The 27,160-nt window shown below is 42.8% G+C and overlaps 1 protein-coding gene across 1 annotated transcript; it reads left to right on the plus strand.

The window, feature by feature from the left end:
- On the plus strand, positions 1-25,791 carry RNF20 (ring finger protein 20). Its single transcript, XM_008707896.2, has 20 exons — positions 1-131; positions 1,237-1,391; positions 6,391-6,558; positions 6,679-6,826; positions 6,979-7,161; positions 11,113-11,231; positions 12,960-13,106; positions 13,281-13,358; positions 13,554-13,673; positions 15,042-15,221; positions 16,161-16,296; positions 16,614-16,735; positions 16,851-17,221; positions 18,627-18,744; positions 19,369-19,518; positions 21,979-22,191; positions 23,011-23,136; positions 23,502-23,642; positions 24,331-24,432; positions 24,677-25,791. The coding sequence occupies exons 2-20, from the start codon at positions 1,263-1,265 to the stop codon at positions 24,851-24,853; spliced, it is 2,928 nt and encodes a 975-aa protein (XP_008706118.1). The 5' UTR covers positions 1-131; positions 1,237-1,262; the 3' UTR covers positions 24,854-25,791.
- Positions 25,792-27,160: the final 1,369 nt, after the last annotated feature.

Genomic DNA, 27,160 nt, shown 5'->3' on the forward strand with positions numbered 1-27,160 from the left:
GGTCCCGCCTCCCGGAAGCTTCGATGGGACCTCGCCTGCGGGTCAGGGTTGAGAAGTGGGGGCGCTGAGCGGACCTTGGTGAATAACTGCCCGAGTTCCGCTCCCCAGCGGCGCGAGTTGTAAGAACCCAGGTTAGATCTCGGCCAAGGGCGCTGCGGGACTGTGCGGGCCCTCGGGAATCTCCACCCTGTCCGGCTCCGGGGCTTCCCTCTCCTGGGCCTGTAATTGGCGGCGCGGGAGGCTGGGGTCCTTGCCCCTTCGCGAGTCGGGGTGCGGCCCTTGTCTTGCTCCTCTGTGTCCTCTCTCCTGGCGAGCTCCGACTCAGGTTACTGCCGCCAATAACCCCTTCTCCTGGAGCTTGAATCGGAAGCAGGGTAGTGTGTAGTCTGGGTGATGGCAGGGCTGCTTTCTAAACCAGCAAAGTGCTTTAGCATCCATTTCTCCTCCTTTGAGCTCCGAAACCCTGGGAGGCAGTTTAGGCAGTCAGAATATTTGTTCGCCTCCACTGTATGTATGAGGAAACCGAAGCTCTTGGAGAACTCCTTCAAGGCAACACGGCTCCCTGAGAGGAAGAATTGTGATTCACTGTCAGGTCGAGGCTCCCTAGGGTTGCACGAAATCCTGAGGGGAACGTTTGGAAATAGGAAAGAAACTGCAAATATAAGAAAGGGAGCTAATATTTCTGAGTGCGTTCTTCGTGTTAGGCATTACGCTATGTTCTTTCTACACGTATTCATTCCTTGAAAGGGGCATAGTAATTATATACGCTTATTCCTGGCTTAGGAAATTGAACCCCAGTGATGATACACGACTTGTTCAAAATTAATGATTTAGTAGACATTTCTGAGATCTCTTTCTGCTTTGTGATTTTTTTCCCAACACAATAGAATTAGTTCCTGTCCCAATCAAACTAATTTTCTGATTCTGGCATTTCAGGAAGTGAGATTTCTCTGACATTTTTCGTGGTGCCTTCATCCTTTGCCCATCGTCTTATTTCTTACCAGCATCCTATTTAGAAATTGGTGGTTGTGTAAATTGAGCCCTGATTCTTACTCCAGTTTACTTTTTTTCTTTCCAAGAGGAATTTGGGGATTGTGTTACTTGGTATGATGTTAATGGATTTCGGTTAAAAGGCTGGCCAGAAAAATTGCTAGTTTTTACATTTTAGGTGATCTCTTTATTGTTGCTCTTCTTGCATATATTACCTAAGTTTCTGGGTTTTTTTTCCCCCTCCAGGAAGACTGCCATCATCTGGTGCCAAGATGTCAGGAATTGGAAACAAAAGAGCAGCTGGAGAGCCTGGCACATCCATGCCTCCGGAGAAGAAGACAGCTGTCGAAGATTCAGGGACCACAGTGGAGACAATTAAGCTCGGGGGTGTCTCTTCAACGGTATGTGGAAACAGAGCTGTGAGAGTTTGCTTTTCTTTTCTCAATTGCAACCTGAAAGTAAGACTTTATGGAAGCCTTCTAGTGTGAGGGAAATTTGTTTGAAAAGAGGGAAATAAAACAGCCAGACGTAAGTGAAATGATGTAGTGGTCAGTTCTGAAAAGAGTATATTGACATTTGATCTTTATTTTCAAAGATATGTTTCTAATCTCTGGAGAGTGTGGTGCCTGATACACATTAATTATAGGCATTTAGCAGTGGGAAACTGTACATTCATTTTTCATTCACTGAAAAGTTAGGTGCTAGGTACTAAGAGGCAGTGTAGCAAAATCACTGAGAGAGTGATGAAGCGTCAGAGTCTGAGGCCAGACTACCTGGAATTTACTCTCAGCACTACGACTTCCTAGCTGCATACCCTTTTGTTTTCCTCCCTCTGCCTCTTCTCCTTGTGTATAAAATGTAATTATCTCATTGGGTTGTTGAGAGGATAAAATGAAAGAGCCCCTGTTAAGGCTTAAAACATTACCTTTAATATGGTAAGTATGCAATATGTGTGAGCTATTAATAATTATTATTGGGCTTGATATTATGAATATAATGGTGAATAAAATAGACTCTGTCCTTGCTATTACAGAGTTGACAGTTTCCTAGACTGTTATACACCGGAAGCTTAGAGTAATGTTATATGTTCGTTAGACATCAGAAGCTCACTGTAATGGGTTTGGATCTAGATCAGAGTCTGTGTTCTAGAGCTCAGCCATGGCGATATGGTGTTAAAATGCTTTACATTTGTATAGCTTATAAAACCACATCTCTTACTTATTTGAATTAGGCTCAGGATCAGAGAGAATAACGGGAACATTCAGAGTAAATTGTTGATGAAGTGTCATTTCTGAGTCGCCCTGAGGTTCAGCTACTCCGTACTCTGCCAGGAGGTGATTTTGTCTTAACACTGAATCACATCATGCATCCCGAGGACATTTGCTAACTCAGTAAATATAAATATTTGTTGAGCATCTGTTATTTGCCGGATACTCTGCTTTACACTGAAGACAGCCCCTGGACTTCAGTTTGTAAGGTGGCACTGCCAAGGGAACAGATTGTTCTAATAGTTATGAGTGGGAGATGTGCTGCTCATAGGGATAAATAGCCCCACGCTCTAAGGGAAGCAGAGAGGTTACATCCCAGTTTGGACTTTATCCACAAGGTAGTGAGGAGCCATTGGAAGGTCTTTAAGCAGGAGAGTAACATGCTCTGACTTATACTTGGAGAACAGATTGTAGAGGAGCAAGGTGTATGAGTTCAGTTAACAAAGTTGTTCCCTTATTCCTTGTACCTCTTCTTTCAATTTCATCTCTCTAAGAGTGGGGAGCTGGGGCATATATTCACTGATTCCTACCCCAGTTGGTTGAAGGTTGCCCTTAAAGGCAGAATCTCTTCCTCTGCACTTCAAGGCTGCTGTAGTGAGCCAGCTGAGGTTGCGGAACAAAAAATGAAAAGACTCCGGGCTGCTTGAGGTGGGAACGCTGGTGGTGTGGATGGAGCTGTCCACCATGGCTGTGCTGAAGTCTGGCAGGCTAGCAGGACATGGCATGGGGCACGGAAGTGTCCACTACAGGAGGCTGTTGCAGTAATCTTGATGAGGGATCATGGTGGCTTGGGTCACTGTGGAGGTAGTGTTGATAAGATTTGCTGATGGATTGGATAAAGTTTATGAGATCCAAGAATTTTGGCAGTGCAGACTGTTCACTTACTGAGCTGGGGAGAAGTATGAGATGAGCAGATTTTTTGGGAAGCTGTGGAGGATAAGGCAGGACTTTGATTTTGGACATGCAAGTTTGGGATACTTATTAGACAGCTGAGCGGGTAGGTGGTTGGATACCATAATCTGTAGTCTGAGGAGAGGTCTGGGCTAACGCTGTGCATTTGGGAGTCATCATTTTGTAGGAGTTATTTAAGTCCATGAGACTAGAGGCTCTAAGTGAGTATAGATAAGGAAGAGGTTTGACTGACAACAGAGCCCTGAAGCACTGTGATATTTTCATGTCAAGGTGATGAGACGAGACTAACCAAAGAGACAGAAAATGAAGCAGGAGGAGAACAAGAGAAAGTGGGGACTCAGAAGCCAAATGAAGAGAGTGTTTCAGGAAGGAGTTGTTCATGTGCTGCGGCTGGTTTGAGTAAGGAGAGCACTGAGCGAGGGGAGCACTGAGACATTAGGTTTAGCAGTAGAAGGTTCTCGGGAGCCTTGATGAGAACTGTGTTCATGGAGTGATGGTGCTAGAAGCCTGATTGCAGTGAGCTGAAGAGAAGAGGAGAGGAATTAGGAAAAAGAGGGGAGAGACCATGCTTTGCAAGAGTATTGATATAGAGCAAGACAAATAAAATGGGGCATTAGCCAGAGGGACATGTGGGGTTGAGGGAAGGTGGTTTTGTTTTTAAAGTAGGAGCTATTACAGCATGTTGATTGAAATGATTTGGTAGAAATGATAAAGTTGATGAAGTAGCAGAAAGAGTAGATGGTTGTTGGTGTGATTTCCACAAATAGGGGAGAGAGCATGTGATTCAATGTACAAGTGGGGGATTGGCCTTAACCAGGAGCAGAGACAATTGATCTGTAGCAACAAAGAGGAAGGCTGTGGTTATGAGTTCAGATGTCGGTAGGTTGGTAGCTGCAGTATGGGAGATAGATGTGGACATTCTCTTCTGATTGCTTCTGTTTTTTTTTCAGTGAAATCAGAGGCGACTCATCTGAGAGTGAGGATGGGGGAGGAAGTGTTGGAGGTTTGAAGAGACAGGAGAAGGTATGAAGTAGTCATCTTGAAGAGGGCACGGACTAGAGAGATCGAGAGTATTGTTGCTGGGCAGCACTGAGGACCTTCTTGACTCTATGAGTATGACTTAAAAGTGAGCCCAGGCAGCGTGGTACTTTATGTTTTGTGGTCACATTCAGCTGCATGGATGTAGGCCTGGAGGAGTGGAGAGTTGGATGTTACAAGGGGTGAGGTTTTTACCAGGTAAGTGTGAAGAAGGAGCAAGGAAGGAGGAGGTCAGACAAGGGTGTAATTATGACTGATCGCAGAATTTAAGTTCAGTAAAGAAGAGAGTGAGGGAGTGAGAGGAATAAAGGATGGGAAAGGTTTAGAACTAATGGATTATAGATCCTGGAGGAGGTGACGAAGTGTAGGAGTCAGGAAACTAGGTGAAGAAGTGTAGGAGTCAGGAAACTAGAGTGAGATGGAAAAGTAGGTGGTAATTGTGGAGAGTGGGGTGTTTGAAATTGAGCTTCTAGAGAGCATACACGTACAGCCAAGACTAAGAATAACTGGGAGTTTGGTGGCTGAGAGAGGAGGACAGGATCATTGGAGGAAAGGAAGTCAATGCCTTTTTGATTTGAGATACAGGAAAGATCATCTATATGGGAATTGAAATCAGTAAGAACTGTGACAGGAGTAGCATTGGAGAGTGTAATAAGCTAGGTGCTAAAGCTTCAGGAAATGTGGAGAAGTGATCTGGGCATTTATAGACCAGTGCAGGAAGGCAGGGTGCCAGGTGGTGCAGACCAGTGGCATGAGCTGCAAAGCAAGGAGGTTTTAGGGAGGCAGGCCTGGAAGTGGCAGTGGAGAATAAGGAGGATGCCTGCCCGTCTCCAGGCCCAGGGCAGTGCTGGGCAACAGTATTCTCATCCAGGTTTTCAGTTAAAGCAAGACAGGGAAAGGAGGGCTCAGACAAGAGGTTGAGGATTTCATTTATTAATAGTATTAATAAGCTGTACATTTGGGAAACTCTTGACTAACCAAAATGGAAGAAAGAAAATAAAAGCAACACAAGAAGTTGGTGCTCTGATAAACAGTTCTTACTTTAAAATATTTATGAATTTCAGGTAAAGTAAAAATGTAATCCTTTCCAATCCTGTTTCTTTGCCTGGGATACTTCCCCCACCCTTCCTTTTTAAAATTTTTTTTTAACTTTATTTTTTAAAGATTTTATTTATTTATTTGACAGAGAGACAGCCATGAGAGAGGGAACACAGGCAGGGGAAGTGGGGGAGAAAGAAGCAGGCTTCCAGCGCAGAGCATGGAGCCTGATGTGGGGCTTGATCCCAGGACCCTGGGATCACACTCTGAGCTGAAGGCACACACTTAACGACTGAGCCACCCAGGTGCCCCTCCCCCACTCTTCCCACCTCTAGCCCCTGCCTTTTCCTATGGAAGGAATTAGGGAGAAGAGTGAAAGATATTGAGAGAGGTGTGGAATTACTGATAAAGTGATATTTTTGCAGAAACAGAAAAGAATGAGATCCTGAGTACAAGTTGAAGTCAGGGTATGGAAGATAGTGGAGACAGAAGGGACTGACAAGGAAAAAGAGAATTCAAGGTTCTGGGAGATCTAGATGAGGATCGGTGTATGGGGATAAGGGCATGAAGTACCTGGAAAAATAAGGTTTTATTCAAGGAATTTAAGATTTCATTTGTAGTACAGTTCCGGATAATGACAGGAGTCCAAGCTGTGACTTTTGAAATGTGTGGCCTAAGCACAGTGGGGGAGATACTCACTGGAGTTAAGGAATTCAGAACGCAGCCTATACGCTGGAGGATTCGATGGTTTTCCACATGTGTATTGCGCTCACTGGATACGTTGGCAGGGACTGGGGCAGAGAAGGACCCAGGTACCAAGGTTCTTGAATGAGTGAGGGGCGGTGCTGAGGAGATAGATGGCAGGCTGGGCGGTGGAGCCTCACAGCACTTGTGGGTGTCCATGAGAAGAGACCAGTGAGATGGGTGAGCTCTAAGTTCTAGTATATTAGTGTCATTCTTACTTCCCATCATCGTAGGTTCTTTCCTTCCTCTGTTCCTACTTATCCAGTTATTTGTTGTAAGATTTTTAAAAATGAATAGCTTTAGTCATAGGAAATTACTAATTAATATGACCCTGTCGAGTGTAATAGCTGATTTGCCTGATTTCTTTGTGGAGACTAATAAGATGGGTTTCCCGGGGCAGGAGGAGCTAGACATTCGAACACTGCAAACCAAAAATCGCAAGCTGGCAGAAATGCTGGATCAGCGGCAAGCCATCGAAGATGAACTCCGTGAGCACATTGAAAAACTGGAACGAAGACAGGCCACTGATGATGCCTCACTGCTCATCGTCAACCGGTACTGGAGTCAGGTAGCTCCCTCGGTTATGTGCTCGGGTTTTTATTTGGGCATTTTAGTTCGCCTTAGCACTCTCTTCATTTCCCAAGTTGTGTTCTTCTGTTTTTTCATAACTGTGCCCACCCTTCTCCAGTTTGATGAAAACATCCGTATCATCCTTAAACGTTACGATCTGGAGCAGGGTTTGGGAGATCTCCTCACGGAGCGAAAAGCCCTTGTCGTGCCGGAACCAGAACCGGACTCTGATAGCAATCAGGAGCGGAAAGATGACCGAGAGAGAGGTGAGTATGCGTGGCGGGTGCTACCACCACATGCCACGTGGGTTTTCGAAGTAGAGCTTTGCTTTCAGGATTGCCATTTGAAGAAAGAAAGATTTTGATATTTCCAGTTTACTAACGTTGACAGCTTCTTTTTTCCCCCCCGGTATCCTCAGGGGAAGGGCAAGAGCCAGCTTTCTCTTTCCTTGCTACTTTGGCCAGCAGTTCCAGTGAAGAAATGGAATCTCAGCTGCAGGAGCGTGTGGAGTCCTCCCGCCGCGCTGTGTCCCAGATCGTGACTGTCTATGATAAATTACAGGAGAAAGTGGAGCTCTTATCGCGGAAGCTGAACAGTGGAGGTGAGGCAGGAGCCGGGAGACTGGGAGAAAAGGGGGAGGAATAAGAGGTCACCTTTACTCATTTGTAGTTTGCAGACTTACGTATTTATTTTTGATTAAATTCCTTGGAATCCAATCTCCGGTATTGCCAGCAATACCAGTAATGTCGTGGCTATGGCATGTTAATATTTTACAAGTGCTTTGTAGTTTGAGCCACATGATGGTCCTGTAAGAAGCTGAGGAAAGCCCCATTCTGATACGCTCTTCTAATTAAACACTTTTTTAAGTAGCAAAATTAATTTTATTATTTAAGGAATAGCTCTGTTTCTGGATATTTATGTAGTATTGGCCATTGATTTATTAGCGATAATAATTTATTTTGAATATTTTATTTTAAGTATTGGCAATTATATTTTAAAAAGTTTTGTTTATTAGATACTGAACTTTGACTTCAAAGAGTGAGGTTTTTAAAAAAGATTTATTTATTTATTTATTTATTTAAAGATTTATTTATTTGGGAGAGGGAGAGGGAGCAAGACAGAGACCACAATAGGGGGAGAGACAGAGGGAGAAGCAGGCTCCCCACTGAGCAGGGAGCTGACACAGGGCTCGATCCCACGACCCTGGGATTATCACCTGAGCCGAAGGCAGGCACTTAACCATCTGAGCCAACGGGGCACTCCTAAAGGTAATTATTTACTTGAGAGAGAGAGGTGGAGGGGAGGAGAATGGGAAGGACAGAGGGAGGGAGAGAATCTTAAGCAGGTCCCATGCCCAGCGTAGAGCCAGACCCGGGGCTCAGTGTCACAACCCTGAGATCATGACCTGAGCTGAAATCAAGAGTCAGACACTTAATCGAATGAGCCACACAGCTGTCCCCAGAGTCAGTTTTAATATGTCGTTTTTTTGTTTATCTGATATCTCTAATATTTTCAGAAAGAATTGGCTCAGGTTTTAGAGTTGTTAGATGGTCTCGGTGTTTAAAAAGATAAACGGAGGGCAGCTGGGTAGCTCGGTTGGTTAAGCGTCCAACTCTTGATTTTTGGCTCAGGTTATGAGATCGAGCCCTGCCTTGGGCTCTGTGCTGGGCATGGAGCTTGCTTTGGAGTCTTTTACTCCCTCTCCCTATGCCCCTCCCCCCTCTCAAAAAATAAAAAGATTAAAGAAAATATTATATGGATGGGGAGGTGTCTATTTGAAATAATTATGTTACTAGTCAGTGTTAATGGAGAAACTTGCACAGTATAGTAAAGTATTCGTGTAGCTAGGTTGCATCTTCTTAAATGCCCTGATTTCACATTTTTAGTAATAATCATGGTCTAGTTGTAATACCATAATTTCTCTGATTATTATTGAGATGTTTAACCTTTTGGGGCACTTGGCTGGCTTAGTAGAGCATGTAACTCTTGATCTCAGGGTAATGAGTTCAAGCCCCACATTGGGTATGGAGCCTACTTAAAAAAAAAGAAAAAAAGATGTTTAACCTTTTATTTCTGAAAGTAATATGTTGAATGTAATGAGCCGTTGGGTGGGCAAATAAGAATTTTATTACTCTGTACTTTTTTTTAAAGACTTTATTTGAGAGAGCACAAGTTTGGGGGAGAGGGAGAAGCAGACTCCCAACTGAGGAGGGAGCCCGGTGCCGGGGCTCCATTCCTGAGCCACCCAGGTGCCCCCATCTGTAATTTTTTTTAAAGATACTTAGGCTAAATTATTAACAGAATTAAAAGATGAGGGATGTAAAAAAAGACTTATGAAAATTTGATGGGAAAGGGTTTCTTTTGCATTTCGATAAGTGCATTTGCCTATTTGTATATTTTATTATCTGGATACCAGTTTTAGAATATACAAATCAGAAATACATAAAAGTAGACTATAAAGGTAGACTCCCACCCCACTTCTCAAAGATAACCATTGTAAGCAGTGTGGTTTGTGTCCTCCCAGACTTTTGTATTCATATGTTACATCCACTTGTGGGTTCCCAGCTAAGCTTTGTCTCCTGGTGCAATGCCTTAGCTCACTCTTCTTTGTTTCTCCAGGGTCTAGCACTGTATCTGGTATGTAGTGCGTGCTTAGTTACGGTGAATAAGTGGCTATAAATCCTCCCTGTCACCTAGTGTAAGCTGAGCTGGGTGTTACTTCTTTCTGCCTTGGCTGTAGTGCAACAGTTGATGGTATGGTTAAATCCGAGTAGTATGCCGCACGGATAAACCATATGCATTATGATACATACCGTATGCATATTATATGCAGATGATGTGCCATCTGCAGAGGTTATGCCAGTGTTAAACTTGACTCCATAAATGAATATCAAGTAAAAATAATTGTTTTTAAAAAGGAACTAAAATGAGTAATATACTGAACAGCATTTTAAGATTATTTTTGATGGCATGCATTTTAAGGTTAGAGTATAACTTAAAAATAAAAACATTAATTATAAGTTACAAATCGCTGAGCTATTTATTGTAGCATAAAAGTCAATTGCCAGGGGCACCTGGGTGGCTCAGTCGGTTGAGCGTCTGCCTTCGGCTCAGGTCATGATCCTGGGGTCCTGGGATTGAGCCCCACATTGGGCTCCCTGCTCAGTGGGAAGCCTGCTTCTACCTCTCCCTCTGCACCCCCCGCCGCCCTGCTCGTGTTCTCGCATACTCTGACCATGCTGTCTCTCTCAAATAAATAAATAAATCTTTTAAAAAAGAGGCAATTGCCATTGATAAGCTGAACTTGCTAAGAGATAAAGATCTATAAAGTATGAATTGTAGCATCAGCTGTACCTTTTTGGCAGTTCATTTTTTCTCCATGTTTATTTTATCCTTGATTCAAGTGAATTGCATTTATCAGCTTGTTTATTAATTCACTAAGTATTTCCTGAGCTCTTACTGTATTCTAGGCCTTGTTCTGAGTATCTCAGGATATTAAAAGGACTAAAATTCAGCTCCTAGTTCTTAACTTGGGTTATGAACCAAAATCACTTTGAGAGCTTTTGGAGCGTATGTTTTTTTGGCCCTGCGCATGGGTATTCTTATTTAATGGGTGTGGGATGGGTCCTCAGGAAGTGTCTAATCTTCAGAGTTCCACAAGTGATTCTACAGGCAATCCTTGTTGAAAACCACAAAAGCCACCACATGACCAGCCTGTTGTGTATGGTGTTTCTCAGTGATGCCAGGGGGTAGTAGGAGAGCCCACAATTTTTCCTTCTGGTAACTGTCTCTCCAGGGCACTATATATCCTGAGAGTATCTGGTTTCACTTACTAACATTTGGATTTGAGCTATTATATTTGTGACTCTAGTTTTAAACATATTAACTCAGTGTAATAAGTTTTGTAAATTTATCTACCTTCTTTGTAAATTATAGTGTACATTTTGGCTTTTGAGCTTCAGGAGTGCCCCTAGCATCGTATTCCAGAATATGTTAAGTAATTTGAGGCTGTTAATCTTTATCGTTCGTGATTTTATAGGTGCTCATTTGAACAAGGAAATTTCTGCCCTCTGCCCCGCCCCTTCTCTCTCTCAACAGAGAGATGCTTCATGTTGGTCTTAGTGAATAGGAGGAATTCGTGATGGCCTTATGAAATAGAGTTTTATTGCTATGAAGTCTGACACTCATGAGGGATACCTCTGTCTTGTCTACAATTCTGAAATGCAGTTTTTTGGGTGATTGTGTCTTATCCAAATAAAGTTACAGAACCTCCATTTCTTTTCTCATGGCATTTTGACTTTGTAGAAAGGGATGGGGGTCAGGTGACCTTGGCTCTGTGTCATCCTCTACTGAAGCACAAGGTTGGCTCATTTCCTGAAGCAAGTCATCTAAGGTCTGGGCACTTAATCAGTCATGTGAAGATAATAAAAACCAGTCTATTCCTTGAAGGTTTGCAGGAAAATGAAGTGACACAGCATGTTGATGTTTTGGTGGGATGCGCAGTTTTAAAATTTGACGCTAAAGTTGCTAAAGTGCAGCTCTTCTCCCTCAGATAATCTGATAGTGGAGGAGGCCGTGCAGGAGCTGAATTCCTTCCTCGCACAGGAGAATATGAGGCTGCAGGAACTGACAGACCTCCTTCAGGAGAAGCATCGCACCATGTCTCAGGAGGTACTTGACCCGAAAGGAGAGGTGGTACTTTCTAGTGGCCGGTGGCAGACATTGACTCAGAATTCTGAGTGCTTTGAGGGTCATCTGACTGTAGACAGCTTATTTGTATATTGAAGAGCACGCAGGGCAGGCTAGAGCAGCCGGGTCTGAGAAATCAAAATCTGAGGAAAGGTTAAGGGGGAAAAAAGAATCGAATGTTTCTCCTAGACGTGTGCCTCTGTTAAATAGACAACTTTACGATGTTAGTTTTTAGGAAGAAATATCATCATGTGGGGTTTTGTGAAACAACACACCAATCCCCCAAGTAATGAATCACCCCAAATATAAAATATCATGTACAATGTTACTGAGGAATGGGTTGGTAGAAATTCATCTGAGAATGGGGCAGTAGGAACTGTATTGATGATGGCCTGGGAACTTGAGGAATGTGGGTTTTCATTCCAGACTTGGACATAAATAGTGCCATGACCAAACCATGTCAGGATTTGGGTGTTTATTGACTCATATACAGTGACTGAGATAGAGTGATAATAGGCCTTTCAGATTTGTCTGACACTCCTGATTATCATTGCAGTTTAGTTGAAAGGATATTGTGCTGAAACTTGACATACTTTAGTTTGGCCACCCACGCCCTGTGCTTATTAGTAAGTTAGTGGTTACCGTCCACTTAGTGCCTAGCACTTCAGCACTTGATGAGTATCGTTTCTGATGGTCGAACAAGTCCCATCTTGCTGCTAAGGGGACAAATTCAAGGAGGTTGGTAACTGGTCTGAACACACAGCCAGCAAGTGATTGAACTGTGATTTGGATGTAGGTCTGTTTTACCTCAAAGCCCATGTTCTTCATTATGCTCTTGTTTTGTAAACTCGAGTTCCAAGGTCCATGCTGGCTGTTTGCATGAGAAACATCTGGGAAGTTTATTAGTACAGGTGGGTTCTCGTCAGCCTTAGAAAGGGTTAGAGTATAGCAGGGCTTATAAATAGGTTGGGGTATAGTAGAAAAATAGAATAACTTTCTGTCATGTTTGAGACATAAATTAGGTGTGACCAAGATGAGAAGGTTGACTTCTTCTGGCCTTTTCCCAAATCTTATGTAGCATTACTAAGCTGGAGAGAGACATTGCTTTGCTCGGCTGAGCTGACGTCCGCCGTGGCTTTCGTGGCTGGTGGTTGATGTTGTCTGTCAGCTGGGTGGGAGCTCACCTTCAGTTGCCCACTGGAACGCCTGCATGTTCCTTCTCCAACGTGAGAGTTTCAGGGTCGTTGGGCTTCTTACATGGCAGCTGGCTTCTTCCAGAGAATGAATGTCCCAAGAACAGCCGGCAGAACCCGTGTGGCCTTTCAGACATAGCCTCAAAGTTATGTAGTATCGTTTCCACTGGGTCACTGAAGTTGACCCAGATTCAAGAGGAGGGGACAGTGCCACCACCCCTTGAAGGGAGGACTACCAAAGATTCTGGGCACCATTTTTTTAAATCAACACAAGGGTATATATAGATTAATGTGAACATGTAACAATTTTGTAATTAGAGTTTTCATGATTTCATTTTTATACTCATGCATTAGGAAGAAGGTGAAGCAGCTTCTATTTAAATTTTGTCTGTAATGATACATAAGCAAGGGTTAATTTCGTGAGATTTGGGGTGTGAGGTAGTGATGGAAGGTATTGCTCTTCTAACTCAGTCTTTTTTTGGATTTCTTTTTCTGGATGCCTGTCTTTGGGATGTAGTTCTCCAAGTTGCAGAGTAAAGTTGAGACAGCTGAGTCACGAGTGTCTGTCCTCGAGTCCATGATCGATGACCTGCAGTGGGATATTGACAAAATTCGAAAGAGGGAACAACGACTCAACCGACACTTAGCAGAAGTCCTAGAACGGGCAAGTGTTTCATTGACAGTTTAGAGACTAGAATCATTTCTAAGGCGGTCTACTCAGAAAGGATGGACCTGGGCGGTAGTACCTGGGGACAGGATCGACTCTTGAAAGTACTTTGGTTATCAGACTAAAGTCTTAGGGTCTCCTCTCACTAAAGAATCTTTGTCCTTTCTGTAGGTGAATTCGAAAGGTTATAAGGTGTACGGAGCGGGGAGCAGTCTCTATGGCGGCACAATCACTATCAATGCCCGGAAGGTAAAATCCGAGACTCACTTGGGACACGTCTTTGACCTCGTGTCAGCTGTCGTGCTTGGTACTTAGGAGTTCACAAGGGGCAGAGTGGGGTTGTGCTGGAAGAATGGCAAGGTGAAGGTGGAAGCTTAGGAGTGGGAACGATTTAAAAATTCTTTTTCTTTATGCTCATTTTGCTGTTTTCCTGCTTCTCACCAGTTTGAGGAAATGAATGCAGAGCTCGAGGAGAACAAAGAGCTGGCTCAGAACCGTCACTGTGAGCTGGAGAAACTTCGGCAAGACTTGGAGGAGGTCACTACCCAAAACGAGAAGCTGAAGGTAGGAGACACCTTTCTGAAGGGCCGTAAAATGAAACTTTTGGCTGATCAACTCATACACATACTGGTTGGCCCTCATAACTAATGAGGGAATAGAAAAATGTGAGTTTTGTTGGCATATCTATTTATTTACTTGTTATTTGTACCGTTTCAGAACATTTGTACTTGTTCTGAAAAGGATCTAAAACAACCTGCGAAGATATATAGACTGAATCGAGGTGCTCTAACTTAGGAGTTGTTGAGAAGAATGAGGAGTAGGGTAAACTGGGGTGATGATCCAAAATGGATTTTAAAAAAATGGGGCTTGTCTACAAGATACATGCAAGGAGCACGTACGTCCTGTGGCAGGGCAGGCTACTCACGTGGCAGTAATTGCCCGACATGGGCCGTAGAATTTGGCTCTGCAGTTCCTAGCTGCCAAAACAGAGAAAGAGACATGATCAGTGATGGTTCCTGTTGGTTTTCAAAGCTGCCTGTTAGAATTTTCTCTCCCCAGGTTCTTGGGAGGTGGGAAGAAAGTGGATTCTGAAAGTCTTCCCACCCCTCTTTCAGCCATAGCCATGTGTCTTCTATAATTTGATTTGTTTCTAGGTAAATAAAGATACTTGAACTGAAACAAAAAGCAAAAACAAAAAACCCCAACCTGAGTTAAATCAAAGTGTTTGGGTAATTAAAGCAATCTGTTGCTTAAGAGAAGCATGACTATTTTTGATACAATGTCAAAAATATATTTCTCTGTGACTGTTAATAAAAAGAACAAGTTAGTGACAGGGGTCCTCAACTATGTTTTAAGAATTCAACATCTTGACACATTTCATAGGATTTTTCTGTGTCCCCACGTCGGACAAATTTCATAGGGCTCTTCTAGTGTCGTTGGGTGTAGGTTGATACATAATGTAAAATACATATCAATTAAAACAGTTGTTGGAAACACAGGTACCTGGTGTCACCTCTTGGCTGGTCAGATTTAATTTGATGTAGATTTTACAGGACTAGAAGAGTGGGCAGATATAATCCATAATCTTCATAAAGCTTGTCTCAATTCAGGACACCTGGGTGGCTCAGTCAGTGAAGCGCCTGCCTTCGGCTCAGATCATGATCCCAGAGTCCTGGGATCAAGTCCCGTATCTGGCTCCTTGCTCAGCGGGGAGTCTGCTTCTCTCTCTGTTGGCCGCTCCCCCTGCATGCGCGTGTGCGTGCGCGTGCTCTCTCTCTGACAAATAAAATCTTAAAAAACAAAAACAAAAAACAAAACAAAACAAGCTTGTCTCAATTGCACAAGACATCACGGAGTTAAGGTTTTATTTGCTGTCTAGCATCCAGGGCGCAGATGCTAGCTTCTGCTTCTGACTCGCTCTCGGGCCCGCAGGTGGAGCTGCGCAGCGCGGTGGAGGAGGCGGTGAAGGAGACCCCGGAGTACCGCTGCATGCAGTCGCAGTTCTCCGTCCTGTACAACGAGAGCCTGCAGTTGAAAGCGCACTTGGATGAGGCTCGGACACTGCTTCATGGCACCAGGGGGACCCACCAGCGCCAGGTTGAGCTCATCGAGGTAACAGCCTCGCTGTGTCTTCTATATATAAGCTTTTCTGCCTCATAAATTTTATACTTTTACCCTCTCGTGAGCAATTATCGCTCATTCGGCAGGCGTGCCTGGAGTGGCCGTAGGTCTTTACTCTGCTGGGTGGTGGGCATGCTGCCATCCGGGATCATACAGCCTGGTGGGGAGAGAAGTGACCATTAGAATGCGGTGTGGGACAACAGAGGCATACCCAAAAGAGGCAGTGATAAAGGAGACAGAGCATCTGATTTGACTGTGGAACCTTCCTGATAACCACTTGCCAGAGTGAAGTGTGAATCTTAAGTTTACTGGTAGAAAACAGATTTTGTATAAATACAAGTTTACTGGCAGAAAAAATAGGAGGGCATTCGCAGCAGTGAGAAGAACACATTTAAAAATAGTTTAGTATGGCCGGAGCCTTATGTGCCTGGGCGAGAGTAATGGGTAGAAGCCGCCTCGCCGTTCATAAGCCGTTATAGTGTGTCAGGGCAAATGTAAATCCTTTTTTTTTAAGCCAGATACTTCTATTCATGTGTTGATTTCTGTACCTTCCATAGTCCTTAAGGTAATGTTTGTCATAGTTGGTCTTTTACTGTATGTCCGACAAATGAATTGAATTTAATATATCTTACCTTGCGTACGTTTATATCCCGTTTTACTGTTTAGTACTTGTAAATATAACATTCTCACAGGTAGGGGCTATTTCCCTTATTTCTTTAATATCCTTCCAGTTCTCGAATCCGTTTTTGTAGCTGCCTGGTACTCATTAAATATCAGTGGAAGTGGAACTTTTCAGAGTCATTCCTCTTAGTATTTCCTTTCTTTCTTCTTAGATCCTTATAGGCCAAAATTAGGAAATGTAGTAACAGAATATGATAATGTTTCCACATTTGGATAAGAATTTTTGATTGGTTCCTTTCTTGTGCATAGCGAGATGAGGTTAGTCTTCATAAGAAGCTGAGGACCGAAGTGATCCAGCTGGAAGATACGCTGGCCCAGGTCCGCAAGGAGTATGAGATGCTGAGGATAGAATTTGAGCAGACCCTCGCTGCCAACGAGCAAGCAGGTATGATGATTCTCGCCCCGCCCTGCAGTTTGCCGCACATGCCTGCCTTGTGTGGTTACCTGGACTCGTTAGTATTAAGTGGAGCTCAGATGTCTGAAAGACCCTTAAGTCAAAGCCTGGAATTCCTTTTGGCTCACAGCCTGGGTGTTTGTTTTTCAGCTCAGATTGGCCAGTTTTGTTGTCTTCTTCTGAGAAGGAATCTTTCTTTTGGTAATTGTCCCCATTTCTCAGAGGTCCCTGATGTGTTCTGCACTCTCCCTCCTTGTGCCTTTGCCCTTATCACAGTTCTTCATAACATTGCCGTTGCTGTGTTTAAGGCCCCATAAACCGGGAGATGCGCCACCTCATCAGTAGCCTCCAGAATCACAACCACCAGCTGAAGGGCGAGGTCCTGAGGTATAAGCGGAAACTGAGAGAAGCCCAGTCTGACCTGAACAAGGTAAGCCGGAGGGGTAGAAGAAGTGCGATCTGCTGTTCCGTTTGCGTAGCCGGTTTCGAGGGAGGCGAGCAGGGTGGTTGCCGTAAGCAATGTGCTTCCTTCCCGTCTCCCCCAGACCCGTCTGCGCAGCGGCACTGCCCTCCTGCAGTCTCAGTCCAGTACCGAGGACCCGAAGGATGAGCCCGCGGAGCTGAAGCAAGATCCCGAGGACTTACCTGCCCAGTCCTCCGCGTCAAAGGCATCTCAGGAGGAAGTCAATGAAATTAAGTCCAAACGGGACGAGGAAGAACGAGAACGAGAAAGGAGGGAGAAAGAGAGGGAGCGAGAAAGAGAGCGGGAGAAGGAAAAGGAGAGGGAACGAGAGAAGCAGAAACTGAAAGAGTCAGAGAAAGAAAGAGACTCTGCTAAGGATAAAGAGAAAGGGAAACATGACGATGGGAGGAAAAAAGAAGCAGAAGTTATCAAACAATTGAAGATCGAACTCAAGTAAGAGCAGAATTTAGAGTAACTGTTTCTGACTCAGAAGCTGAGGTTAGGACATCACGCATGAAATGTTTGGTTGATGGCGTGACTTACAGACCATTGTAGTATCTCGGGTGTAACTAAATGTACAATTAATTCTGCTCTAAATTCTTAATCAGGTGTACAGTCAAAACGGCTTGCATGGGCTCTTGCATAGTCTGGTTCGGTGGTCAGGTCTCAGTAAACCCTGCCCTGTAGCCTTACTCTTCATGACTGCAAATTAAGGGACAGGGTGTCACGATTTAAGCAATACTCATGAGAATTATGGAAATCAAATACTGGCAGATGGCTGGCATGAACTGTAATTTAAATCATACGGGGTAGAGTTTGTATCACGATAACTTGGACAATGTTGATCTGTTTGCCTGGCAGTTAACTAGTTTGTGTATGTATCTGATCATTTTAAGAGATATCTCAGGAGGTTTACTCCTGCAGGCATTGAAATGGTAGGAGAGACCTGTCGGTTAATGAAACACCAACATAACGTCACATGCTGCCCCTTCTCTTCCTGCATCACACCAGTAACTTCTCTGGTAGAACTGGTTATGTCTTACTTACTTCCCATTGGTCGTGGTTGTGCCTTCATTGATACTTGGATTTGAAGGACAACTGTGCTCAAAACATTTGGACTTCGGGTGGCTCAGTTGTTGAGCATCTGCCTTCAGCTCAGGTCATAATCCCAGGGTCCTGGGATCAAGCCCCACATCGGGCTCCTCGCTCGGGCGGGAAGCCTGCTTCTCCCTCTCCCACTCCCACTGCTGGCATTCCCTCTCTCACTGTGTCTCTCTCTGTTCAGTAAATGAATAAAATCTTTAAAAAACAAAACAAAACAAAAAAACATTTGAACTTCTTTGGTATATAAAAGTATAGTTAAGAGGTTTGATAATTTAGTAGGAGATGAAATTTCAGTCTTCAGCTGATTGCTAATCACTCCACTATCAAATCTAGTTTTCTCCCTTTTTTTCCATTCCTTCCTCTTGCTCTCTTTAAGGCACATGTTTTTTGAAAAAGTGTGGTATCAGAATCATCTGGGTGACTTATTTAAAATATATTCCTGGACCCCATCACAGACCACTGAATCTCAGTTTCTAAGAGTGGAAGCCCAGAATTTTGTCTCTTTAATTGTGGCTTTATGTTGGAGAACTTGGTCTGAAGGGAGAAATGATTCCATTAGCCAGCTTGCTTTTCTATACTTTCTGAGTATATCCACAAGTCTCGTGAAGGTCTGTGCGGAAGTTTTGTCTTTTAGAGCTGTGACGTAAGGGGTGCATGGAACTGTTGTAAACTGTTTTGTCAATTCCAGATTCCCTTGCTCTGATGTCCTGTGTTTTCTTATACCCTTTCCTTCCCTCTGCCACCCTCATCATAGGAAGGCACAAGAGAGCCAAAAGGAGATGAAACTATTGCTAGATATGTATCGCTCTGCCCCAAAGGAACAGAGAGACAAAGTTCAGCTGATGGCGGCTGAGAAGAAGTCTAAGGCCGAGGTAATCTAGTCTGCCGTTACGTGTCATTCTGGTTACAGTCTGCATTGGTGGGATTTTCCTTCACATCTCTGAAGGAGGTAGTTTCTTTCTTCATCTTTAAAGTTAGCGTTTAAAACTCAGCAGCAAAATGCTGAGAAGAAGAAAATCTTCTCTTTCAGAGACCATCCAAAATAAAACAGATTTCTGTATTCTCCCCTAGGTGGTAAGGTGTATCACAATTTCTGGGAATAGCAGTAACCTTTCCGGACTTTTTATTCTCTCTTTCCCATGAATGCTCTTCCCATAAATCATTATTACAGTGAGTCACTATGCAGATTACTTTTGGGAAGAATGTCATATTCTCTTAAAATTTGGGGACCTTTAACAAAGGGTGAGAACCACTATCCTAAAGAGAGGTGCACATGCACTCCTCACCAGCGTTGCTCGTACAAGTGTGTCATGGGGGAACGGAGTGAAGTTACAGCGGTGTTGTGATGTGGTCTGCCAGTATAGCGCTTCTCTCCCTTTCGAATTCTGTCAGGTTTTTTGGTGTTGTGGGCCCTCCATTTGCACAGGGATTCATTGATTTTTGAAATTGTATTACAGCTCCTTCTTCTTGTGTGTGTAATTCCTTACCTTCTGTAGTTGGAAGACCTAAGGCAAAGACTCAAGGACCTAGAGGATAAGGAGAAAAAGGAGAACAAGAAAATGGCTGACGAGGATGCCTTGAGGAAGATCCGGGCGGTAGAGGAGCAGATAGAGTACCTGCAGAAGAAGCTGGCCATGGCCAAGCAGGTGGGCGCGCTCTCTTGTTTAGTTAGGTTTTTAAGGAAACGTTACTTTCAAGTAAGTTATCGATAGTGCAGTTTGCTCTTTCATTCCAGTCTTTTTCTTTTTGTGACTATGTTTTTCTCCTATATGTACATTTGTTTTTACACTGAAGTCTTTCATTCCTTATTATTTTGTTTGATGTATTTGGGAGGCAGGAAATTTATTTTTCTTTTCTTTTCTTTTTTTTTTTTTTAAAGATTTTTTTAATTTACTTATTCGACAGAGATAGAGACAGCCAGCGAGAGAAGGAACACAAGCAGGGGGAGTGGGAGAGGAAGAAGCAGGCTCATAGCGGAAGAGCCTGATGTGGGGCTCGATCCCATAACGCCGGGATCACGCCCTGAGCCGAAGGCAGACGCTTTTATTTTCAAACGGGTAGCCAGTTGTTCAAATATTGTTTATTGAGGGATCTGTCCTTCCTTTGCCGATCTGGAATCATGGATATAAGGTTTTATATACATTATGATTACAAATGTACAAAACTAAGAAAAACATGCCCCCAAATAGGTTATAAATAAATAACTGCTGTGTTAAGTGTGGTTGTTTCTGGGTCATGGAAGTATAGAGACTTTTCTCCTTCTCACAATGAACATATATTTCTTCATTTTTAAGTCCCAGTGAGTTTTATTAACTTTTTGTTTTCAAGAATAAAGATATCAAAAATGGAAAAACTATACATGTTCACTGTGAGGAACACCTTCACTGTGTCTAAGAAATAGCAAAATGGCAGAGTGAAGGAGTTGTAGTGGTGACTTGATCATTAAGTACCTTGAGAAGAAGAACTTTATTAGAACCTGTATGCATTTCTTTTATAAAAAGTGGGGTTTTGTCTTTTCTTAAATCTGGTGATTTCTAATTTTCTCTCTCTCGCTCTTTTTTTAAAAATAATAATTATCAGGGTGGCTGGGTGGCTTAGTCGGTTAAGGGTCTGACTTTGTCTCAGGCCCTGATTTCAGGGTCGTGGGATCAAGCCCCGCGTTGGGCTCCATGCTCAGTGGGAGTCTGCTTGTCCCCCTCCCTCCTCCCTTCCCCCCCAAATGAATGAATAAAGTCCTAAAAAAAATACAAATAATAATTATCAGGAAATCGTACTACTATAGGTTCTAGTGGAAGTGGAGAGACATGCTGTGTTCTTACATAGGATAACTCATTATCTTAAAAATGTTAATTCTTTCTGAGTTTTAATGTATAAATTTAATATTATCCAAATACAAATACTGACTTTTGGTTTTGTTGATTTTGGTACTAAGAGCAGTTTTTAAAGTACATATGGAAAAGTAAACAAGAATGGCCAGTAAAACTGAACAAGAAGAGCATTAGCAGTTCCTGTCTCCAGCAGATGTAAAAACAGGAAGTTTCAGTGGGTAAAATAGCTCGAGACTAATAAACTGCTAGGACTGAATAGAAAGCCCCGAAATAAACCGAAGTACACATGTGTATTTAATATGTGCCAAAGATACAGTTTAAAGTCAGTGGGGAAAAGGAGGACTATTAAATGTGGGAGGGCAAAAAGAAATACTAATACTGGAAAAAAGTTGGAAAACTACTCAGACACTCTACACAGGATAATTTCCAAATGGATTATAGCTATAATATTAAAGAATTTAATCCATTAGAAGGAAACAGATAAATTCCTTTATAAATCTGGAATGGAGGAGACCTTTTTAACTATTAATAAAACTCTAAAAAATATGGAAAGAATTGATCATTTCAACTTATGAAAAAGTCCAGAAAACTTCCATCTGGCAGAAACCACTATTCGCAAAGCCAAAAGATAAATGACAAACAGGGAAAAAATTATTTCTAACTCTTAGCACAAAAGGGCTTATCTTTGTACTATATAAAAACTCCCCAAAAATGATAGAGAAGAAAACCCAACATCCTCGTAGAAGAATAGGCAAAAGATACGACTCGTTCCCAGAAAAGGATACAAATGGCTCTTACACATCTGAAAAGATGTTCATTCCCCTCATCACACAAAATGTAAGTCAAAAATATCTTCAGGTACTGTTCTTCACCCATCAGATTGTTGTGCGGTACTGTTGGAAAGTCTGTAGTGAAATTTGGTATTACAGGTGTGGAAAAGTATGAGAAAATGTGAGATTTCATGATAGAGTTCCCTTCACCAACTGCTGCTTGGATCAGTTTGCTGCATTACGGTGTGTAGAAGTTTTGTCTACGCTGACTCTGAGTGTGAACGAGCTGAGCATCAGACCATCAGTGCTAGTGGCTTCGGATGATAAGGGCTTCTTGTGTATTCCTCGTGCTAACCTAAGTGACAAAACTAAGCTGCTTCAAACTGAGTCTCTCTGCCACTAGGTTCATCTATTTCTGAATGAACACTGGGAAAGTTTAGTTTCCAGTGCTCATTTCTTTGGAGTTAGGAGATTCTAGTAAGATGAGGGTTCTTCCTCCGTATTTCAGGAAGAAGAGGCTCTCCTCTCAGAGATGGATGTTACAGGCCAGGCCTTTGAAGACATGCAAGAGCAAAACATCCGTTTAATGCAGCAGTTGCGGGAGAAGGACGATGCGAATTTCAAGCTCATGTCCGAGCGCATCAAGTCCAATCAGATCCACAAGTTGCTTAAAGAAGAGAAGGAGGAGCTGGCTGACCAGGTTTTGACTCTAAAGACCCAGGTAATTCGAATAGAGGGTGCCAGAATTCTGCTGAGGTAGGGTACTTTCTACATGAAACTGTGCATTAAAGAATGTTTATTATGGCATTTTTTTAAATAAGAAAAAACCCCTGAAAACTAAATGTTATATTGCTAGCATTCTGGTAAATAATTTATATATCCCTGCAAAGGAGTGCAGTGTAGCTGTTAAATATGGATCTGCTAATATGGAAAATGTTACCATTAAGTGGTTTGTTTTATTATCCCTTTTATGTTAAAAATGTGTACGTCTTTGTGTGTGTGCTGTGTAGAAGGCTGTGTGAGAAACAGTGGTTGCCTGATTATCTCTGGATGTTGGGATGAGAGTCTGTGGGTGTGTGACTTTACTTTTTACCTTTCATGTTGACTCCATGTTGTGTGTGAATTTCAAGAAAAAGACTGCTTTAGAACTTCTGGCCGTTCTGAGAGAGATACACACGGCCTTCGTTTGAGCTGTAGTTTACCTGTTCTAGTATGAATTGCCAGGCTTTGAGAATTAGTATGGCTGAACACGGTGAATATCTGTTTTGCTTTTGGCAATTTGGAGAATTTTCCGTGGTTTCCTAGACTCTTGCTTGAATCATCAACAATGAATTTTTTTTTTTTTTTGGTATGTAAAGTGAAGAATCTTTTAAGTATTGTGGTCTTGCATGTATTTTGAAGCATTCATGGATAAAGACAGTGATGGTTTGAGATTTCTAACAGACTCTCTTTTTTGTGGGCCCACTGATTAACAGCACCTAGTTAGTTAATAGTTTTTTCTTTCCTGTTTGTGTTAAAATCTGATTTTTCTTTTTCAAAGGTTGATGCCCAGTTACAGGTAGTAAGGAAATTGGAAGAGAAGGAACATCTGTTACAAAGCAACATTGGCACGGGGGAGAAGGAGCTGGGTCTTAGGACTCAAGCCTTAGAGATGAATAAACGCAAGGTAGGACTGCTTACTCTGTAATCTAAAGTGTCAGGGGCGCCTGCGTGGCTTAGTTGGTTAAGTGTCTTCCTTCGGCTCAGGTCATGATCCTGGGGGGTGGGGGTCCTTGCTTAGCGGGGAGTCTGCTTCTCCCTCTCTTTCTTTATGCCTGCCACTCCCCCTGCTTGTGTGCCTTCTCTCTCTTTCTCTCTCTCTGTGTCAAATAAATTATAAAGTCTTAAAAATAAATAAATAAAGTGACACTTCGTCTCAGAGGAGCAAAGAAGTAGGACCCTGATGAAATTATAGGTTCCCCTTCTTCCTTGGACCAGGTTAACGTTGGCCTCCCTAGAAATAAGCTGACACTGTTCGTACGTCCCGTGTAGGCGATGGAGGCAGCCCAGCTGGCAGATGACCTCAAAGCGCAGCTGGAGTTGGCTCAGAAGAAGCTCCATGATTTTCAGGATGAGATCGTGGAGAACAGTGTCACCAAAGAAAAGGACATGTTCAATTTCAAACGAGCCCAGGCAAGAGCGATTGTGTTTTACGTTTCACCTTTTAGGTATTTTCTGAGCTCCGAAATGTTATGAAAGAGTCATTGGTTTGATGTGTGTCATTTTGTACTTGATTGTAAGTTCCTTGAGTGAAGAGACCAAGTCTGTTTTCTCCCTGTCCTCTCCCTGTCATGGTGCCTGTGACCTGATGGGCATGAAATAAATATTTATTAATTGAATGAATTGGTGAATTTTTAAAGAAGTAGCAACATACCAAATTAGAGGATTTTAAAGTTCTGTAATTTTTCTCTTTTTGGCATGTCAGAGGTTTCTCATGATGACTTTCTATCCTTACGCATATGTCTGAAAATTATTTTAATCCACTCTACCTTCAGCTTGAAAGTAATGACCTTAAGATAAAGTTGCCTATCAAGTCTTCATCCTTTTTTTTGTTTTGTTTTGTTTTGTTTTAATTCTTAGACTGTATTTTTACAGAACTGCATTGACAATAGTTTGGCGATAGGATTATGGTTTTGTGCTCTGGAACAAAAGATATTTGCCATTCGCAGTTCTCTGCATTCCTAAGAGATAATTGGCTGGGAAAGGACAGAAAGTCCTTTCTTTGCCGAGCAGAAAGTTCAAGTTGGAGCAATTATTTTTTTTCTCTCAGAAATGGCAGGTCTGGGGGAGTGTGTCTAATGAATATGCTGTCTTACCACAGGAGGACATCTCTCGACTTCGAAGGAAGCTGGAGACCACAAAGAAACCAGACAATGTGCCCAAATGTGATGAGATCCTGATGGAGGAGATTAAGGATTACAAGGTTAGGAAAACTGCCTCAGTGATATCTTTGTGTTCTTTTTGTTCAGGCCTGAAGTGGCTGCTCATAGACTGGGAGAAGAAGTACTGACCTTGTTTACATGAAGGGAACCAGAGGATGGCTTCTTTTAGGGAGGGAAGTGACACTCTTGTCTTAGCGCTTAGTGGGTTTCCCGCTTGTTTGCTTCCGTAGGAGTCATTTAAACCTTTACGGTCAATCAGACTCTGACTTTTTTTTTTTTTTTTAGGCACGCCTGACCTGTCCATGTTGCAACATGCGTAAAAAGGATGCCGTACTGACCAAGTGTTTTCATGTTTTCTGCTTTGAGTGTGTGAAGACACGCTATGACACCCGTCAGCGCAAATGTCCCAAGTGTAACGCCGCGTTTGGTGCCAATGATTTCCATCGTATCTACATTGGTTGAGCCAAGCCAAGAGAAGAAGAGGGAATGGCTGGACAGGCACTTCTTCATTAACCACCAAACCTCTACCTCTTCTCTCCTTGACTGTCGCCTACAGGACAGTTTGTCTGTCAATGACCTTTCCTTCACAGACTTTACGTCCAGGGTCTCCTCTCTACTAGCTAGATGACTTCAGGGAAAAGGACTGGTAAAGGCAAGCCTTGGGTCTTAGAATGAATTCGAAACAAACGACTCTCATTTGTCTTCCCCACCAGCTTCTTTTTTCCTGCTTTTCGATTTCTCAGCATTTTCTTCTGCTTCAGGCGTACTGTATAATCTTGGATTTCCATTCCTCCTGAAGAAGTAAATTGGCATTTTTGACACAGAGAAGGGAACAAAGAAGAGTGGAGACATATGGCTGTTTTGGGGGCTGAGGGGGATCTTTTAGAAATAAGCTGTCTGTGGGCACAAACATTTCTTGATTTGGGTAGTAAACTTTTTGTAAAGTTGGATTATAAAATGGTATAATTGTACTGCTTTTTCCTGGATGGTTTGAAGCCTTAATGAAATTATGTCCAGGATGATTCAGTCCATTTCCTATTCACTAACAAAGTAACTTGTTAAGGTCAGGTGGGTTCCATGTTGGAGTTATTTAAGTTTCGAATGTCCTACTCATTAAAAAGTCTTTAAATTTCTTGCGGCCGGAATAATTTCAAATTCAGTAGTCCTTTTTATCTTACAATGAAATCAAGATTGGAGAGGATGGGGAAGGGACTGAGATGATGAAGAGATCTTCTGGGTACTCTGGGAACTTGACACAGGGAGGGCTTAGTGAGCTATGAATTACTCTCATCTGCCTCTCCACAGGGATTGCTGTGATCCTTGTTTTCTGGAAGATTCTCTGTACTGTTTCTGTAGGACTTTATACTCCACAAGCTTCAATTAAAGAAGGATTCAGTTTGTTTAAGTGTTTATGTTTTTCTTGGGCAGCAGGTGGTTTGGGTTTGGATATTTACTGTTCATGACACTTGGCTAGGGAAGCTGGTGGCCCAGCATCGGGGGACTGCAGCCTGTGGAATATTGTGGCAGAAACCACTAGCCCCATGGGAAGCTGGATCTAGGGGAAGTTCCTCTAGTTGGGAAGAGCAGGGATCCTCTAGTCCCAACTTGTTTGAAGTCCCGGCAACATAGAGAGCTCTTAGAGACACTTTGAGATAATTACCAAAAACATTGGTGATTTTTGGACAATCTGGTTTCTTACTACAGAAGAGGCCAATGAATGGGCTTCAGGAATACCCACAAATTGTATACAAAATTTTGTTTGTTATATGTACATTATTCATAGCTTTTTTTCAGATTTTTAAAGGAAATTTGAAATCTCAGTCTTCCAAAAAAAATCACAGTGCCTGGGTGGCTCAGTTGGTTAAGCATCTGACTCTTGATTTGGCTCAGGTCATGATCTCAGTGTCCTGGGTCAAGCCCCACATCAGGCTCCTTGCTCACTGGGGAGTCTGCTTGAGGATTCTCTCTCTCCCTGTCCCTCTGCCGCCCCCCCCAACATGCTCTCTGTCTCTCCAAAATAATAAATCTTTTAAAAATGTATTTGAGAGAGAGACAGAGAGAGCATGAGCAGGGGGAGGGGCAGAAGGAGAGGGAGAAGCAGATTCCCTGCTGAGCAGGGAGCCCAATGTGGGGCTCGATCCCAGGACCCTGAGATCATGACCTGAGCTGAAGGCAGACACTTAACCAACTGAGCCACCCAGGTGCCCCTAAAATAAATAAATCTTTTTAAAAAAAGAATAATTCCTCTAGATCCATAAGGGACTCTTTAGAAAATTTATTTAATTCTTATATAGAATGCCAACTTCAAGGATTATTGGAGAAGTACTAGAGTCTTCCCTTTCTCTCTTTTTTCCAGGTCTTATGGGGATGTTCTTTTTTTCTTTACCACCTTTTGTTGTTATCTTGGAAATTGTCTTGGCAGTTTGGATCAAAATCAGGGTTGATGAGCTCTAAGGCATATATCTTATCTACATGGTTGGCTCTTACATTCTTACCTCCATAGGGATCTGTTTCAAAGGTGCTCAGCTATTTCGGCTAGCTGTTGCATTCTTACATGAATTTCCATTGGGATTCCTTGTTTGTTTGGTTTTTTAAATCTCTCTCCAGATCCACAGGCATCTTTGTTCTTCAAGGTCAGGAGTTCCGTGCACATAGTACTATGCGATGCCACTTGAGTGCTGAATGTGATTTGATATTGTGAGGATTCAAGTCAGCACTCTGGAGTCTGATATTGTGGGGATTCGTGGGAAGGTTCTGAAGAATAGAGAA

Source organism: Ursus maritimus, unplaced genomic scaffold, assembly GCF_017311325.1.
Source record: "Ursus maritimus isolate PB19 unplaced genomic scaffold, ASM1731132v1 scaffold_17, whole genome shotgun sequence".
In the NCBI taxonomy this organism is placed as follows: Eukaryota; Metazoa; Chordata; class Mammalia; order Carnivora; family Ursidae; genus Ursus; species Ursus maritimus.

Excerpts from the sequence above, each read along its gene's own strand:
- RNF20 (XM_008707896.2), top strand. The coding sequence starts at position 1,263 with ATGTCAGGAATTGGAAACAAAAGAGCAGCTGGAGAGCCTGGCACATCC. Across the intron at positions 6,559-6,678 it reads TCAACCGGTACTGGAGTCAG|TTTGATGAAAACATCCGTAT; the intron begins GTAGCTCCCTCG and ends ACCCTTCTCCAG. Across the intron at positions 13,107-13,280 it reads TAGCAGAAGTCCTAGAACGG|GTGAATTCGAAAGGTTATAA; the intron begins GCAAGTGTTTCA and ends TCCTTTCTGTAG.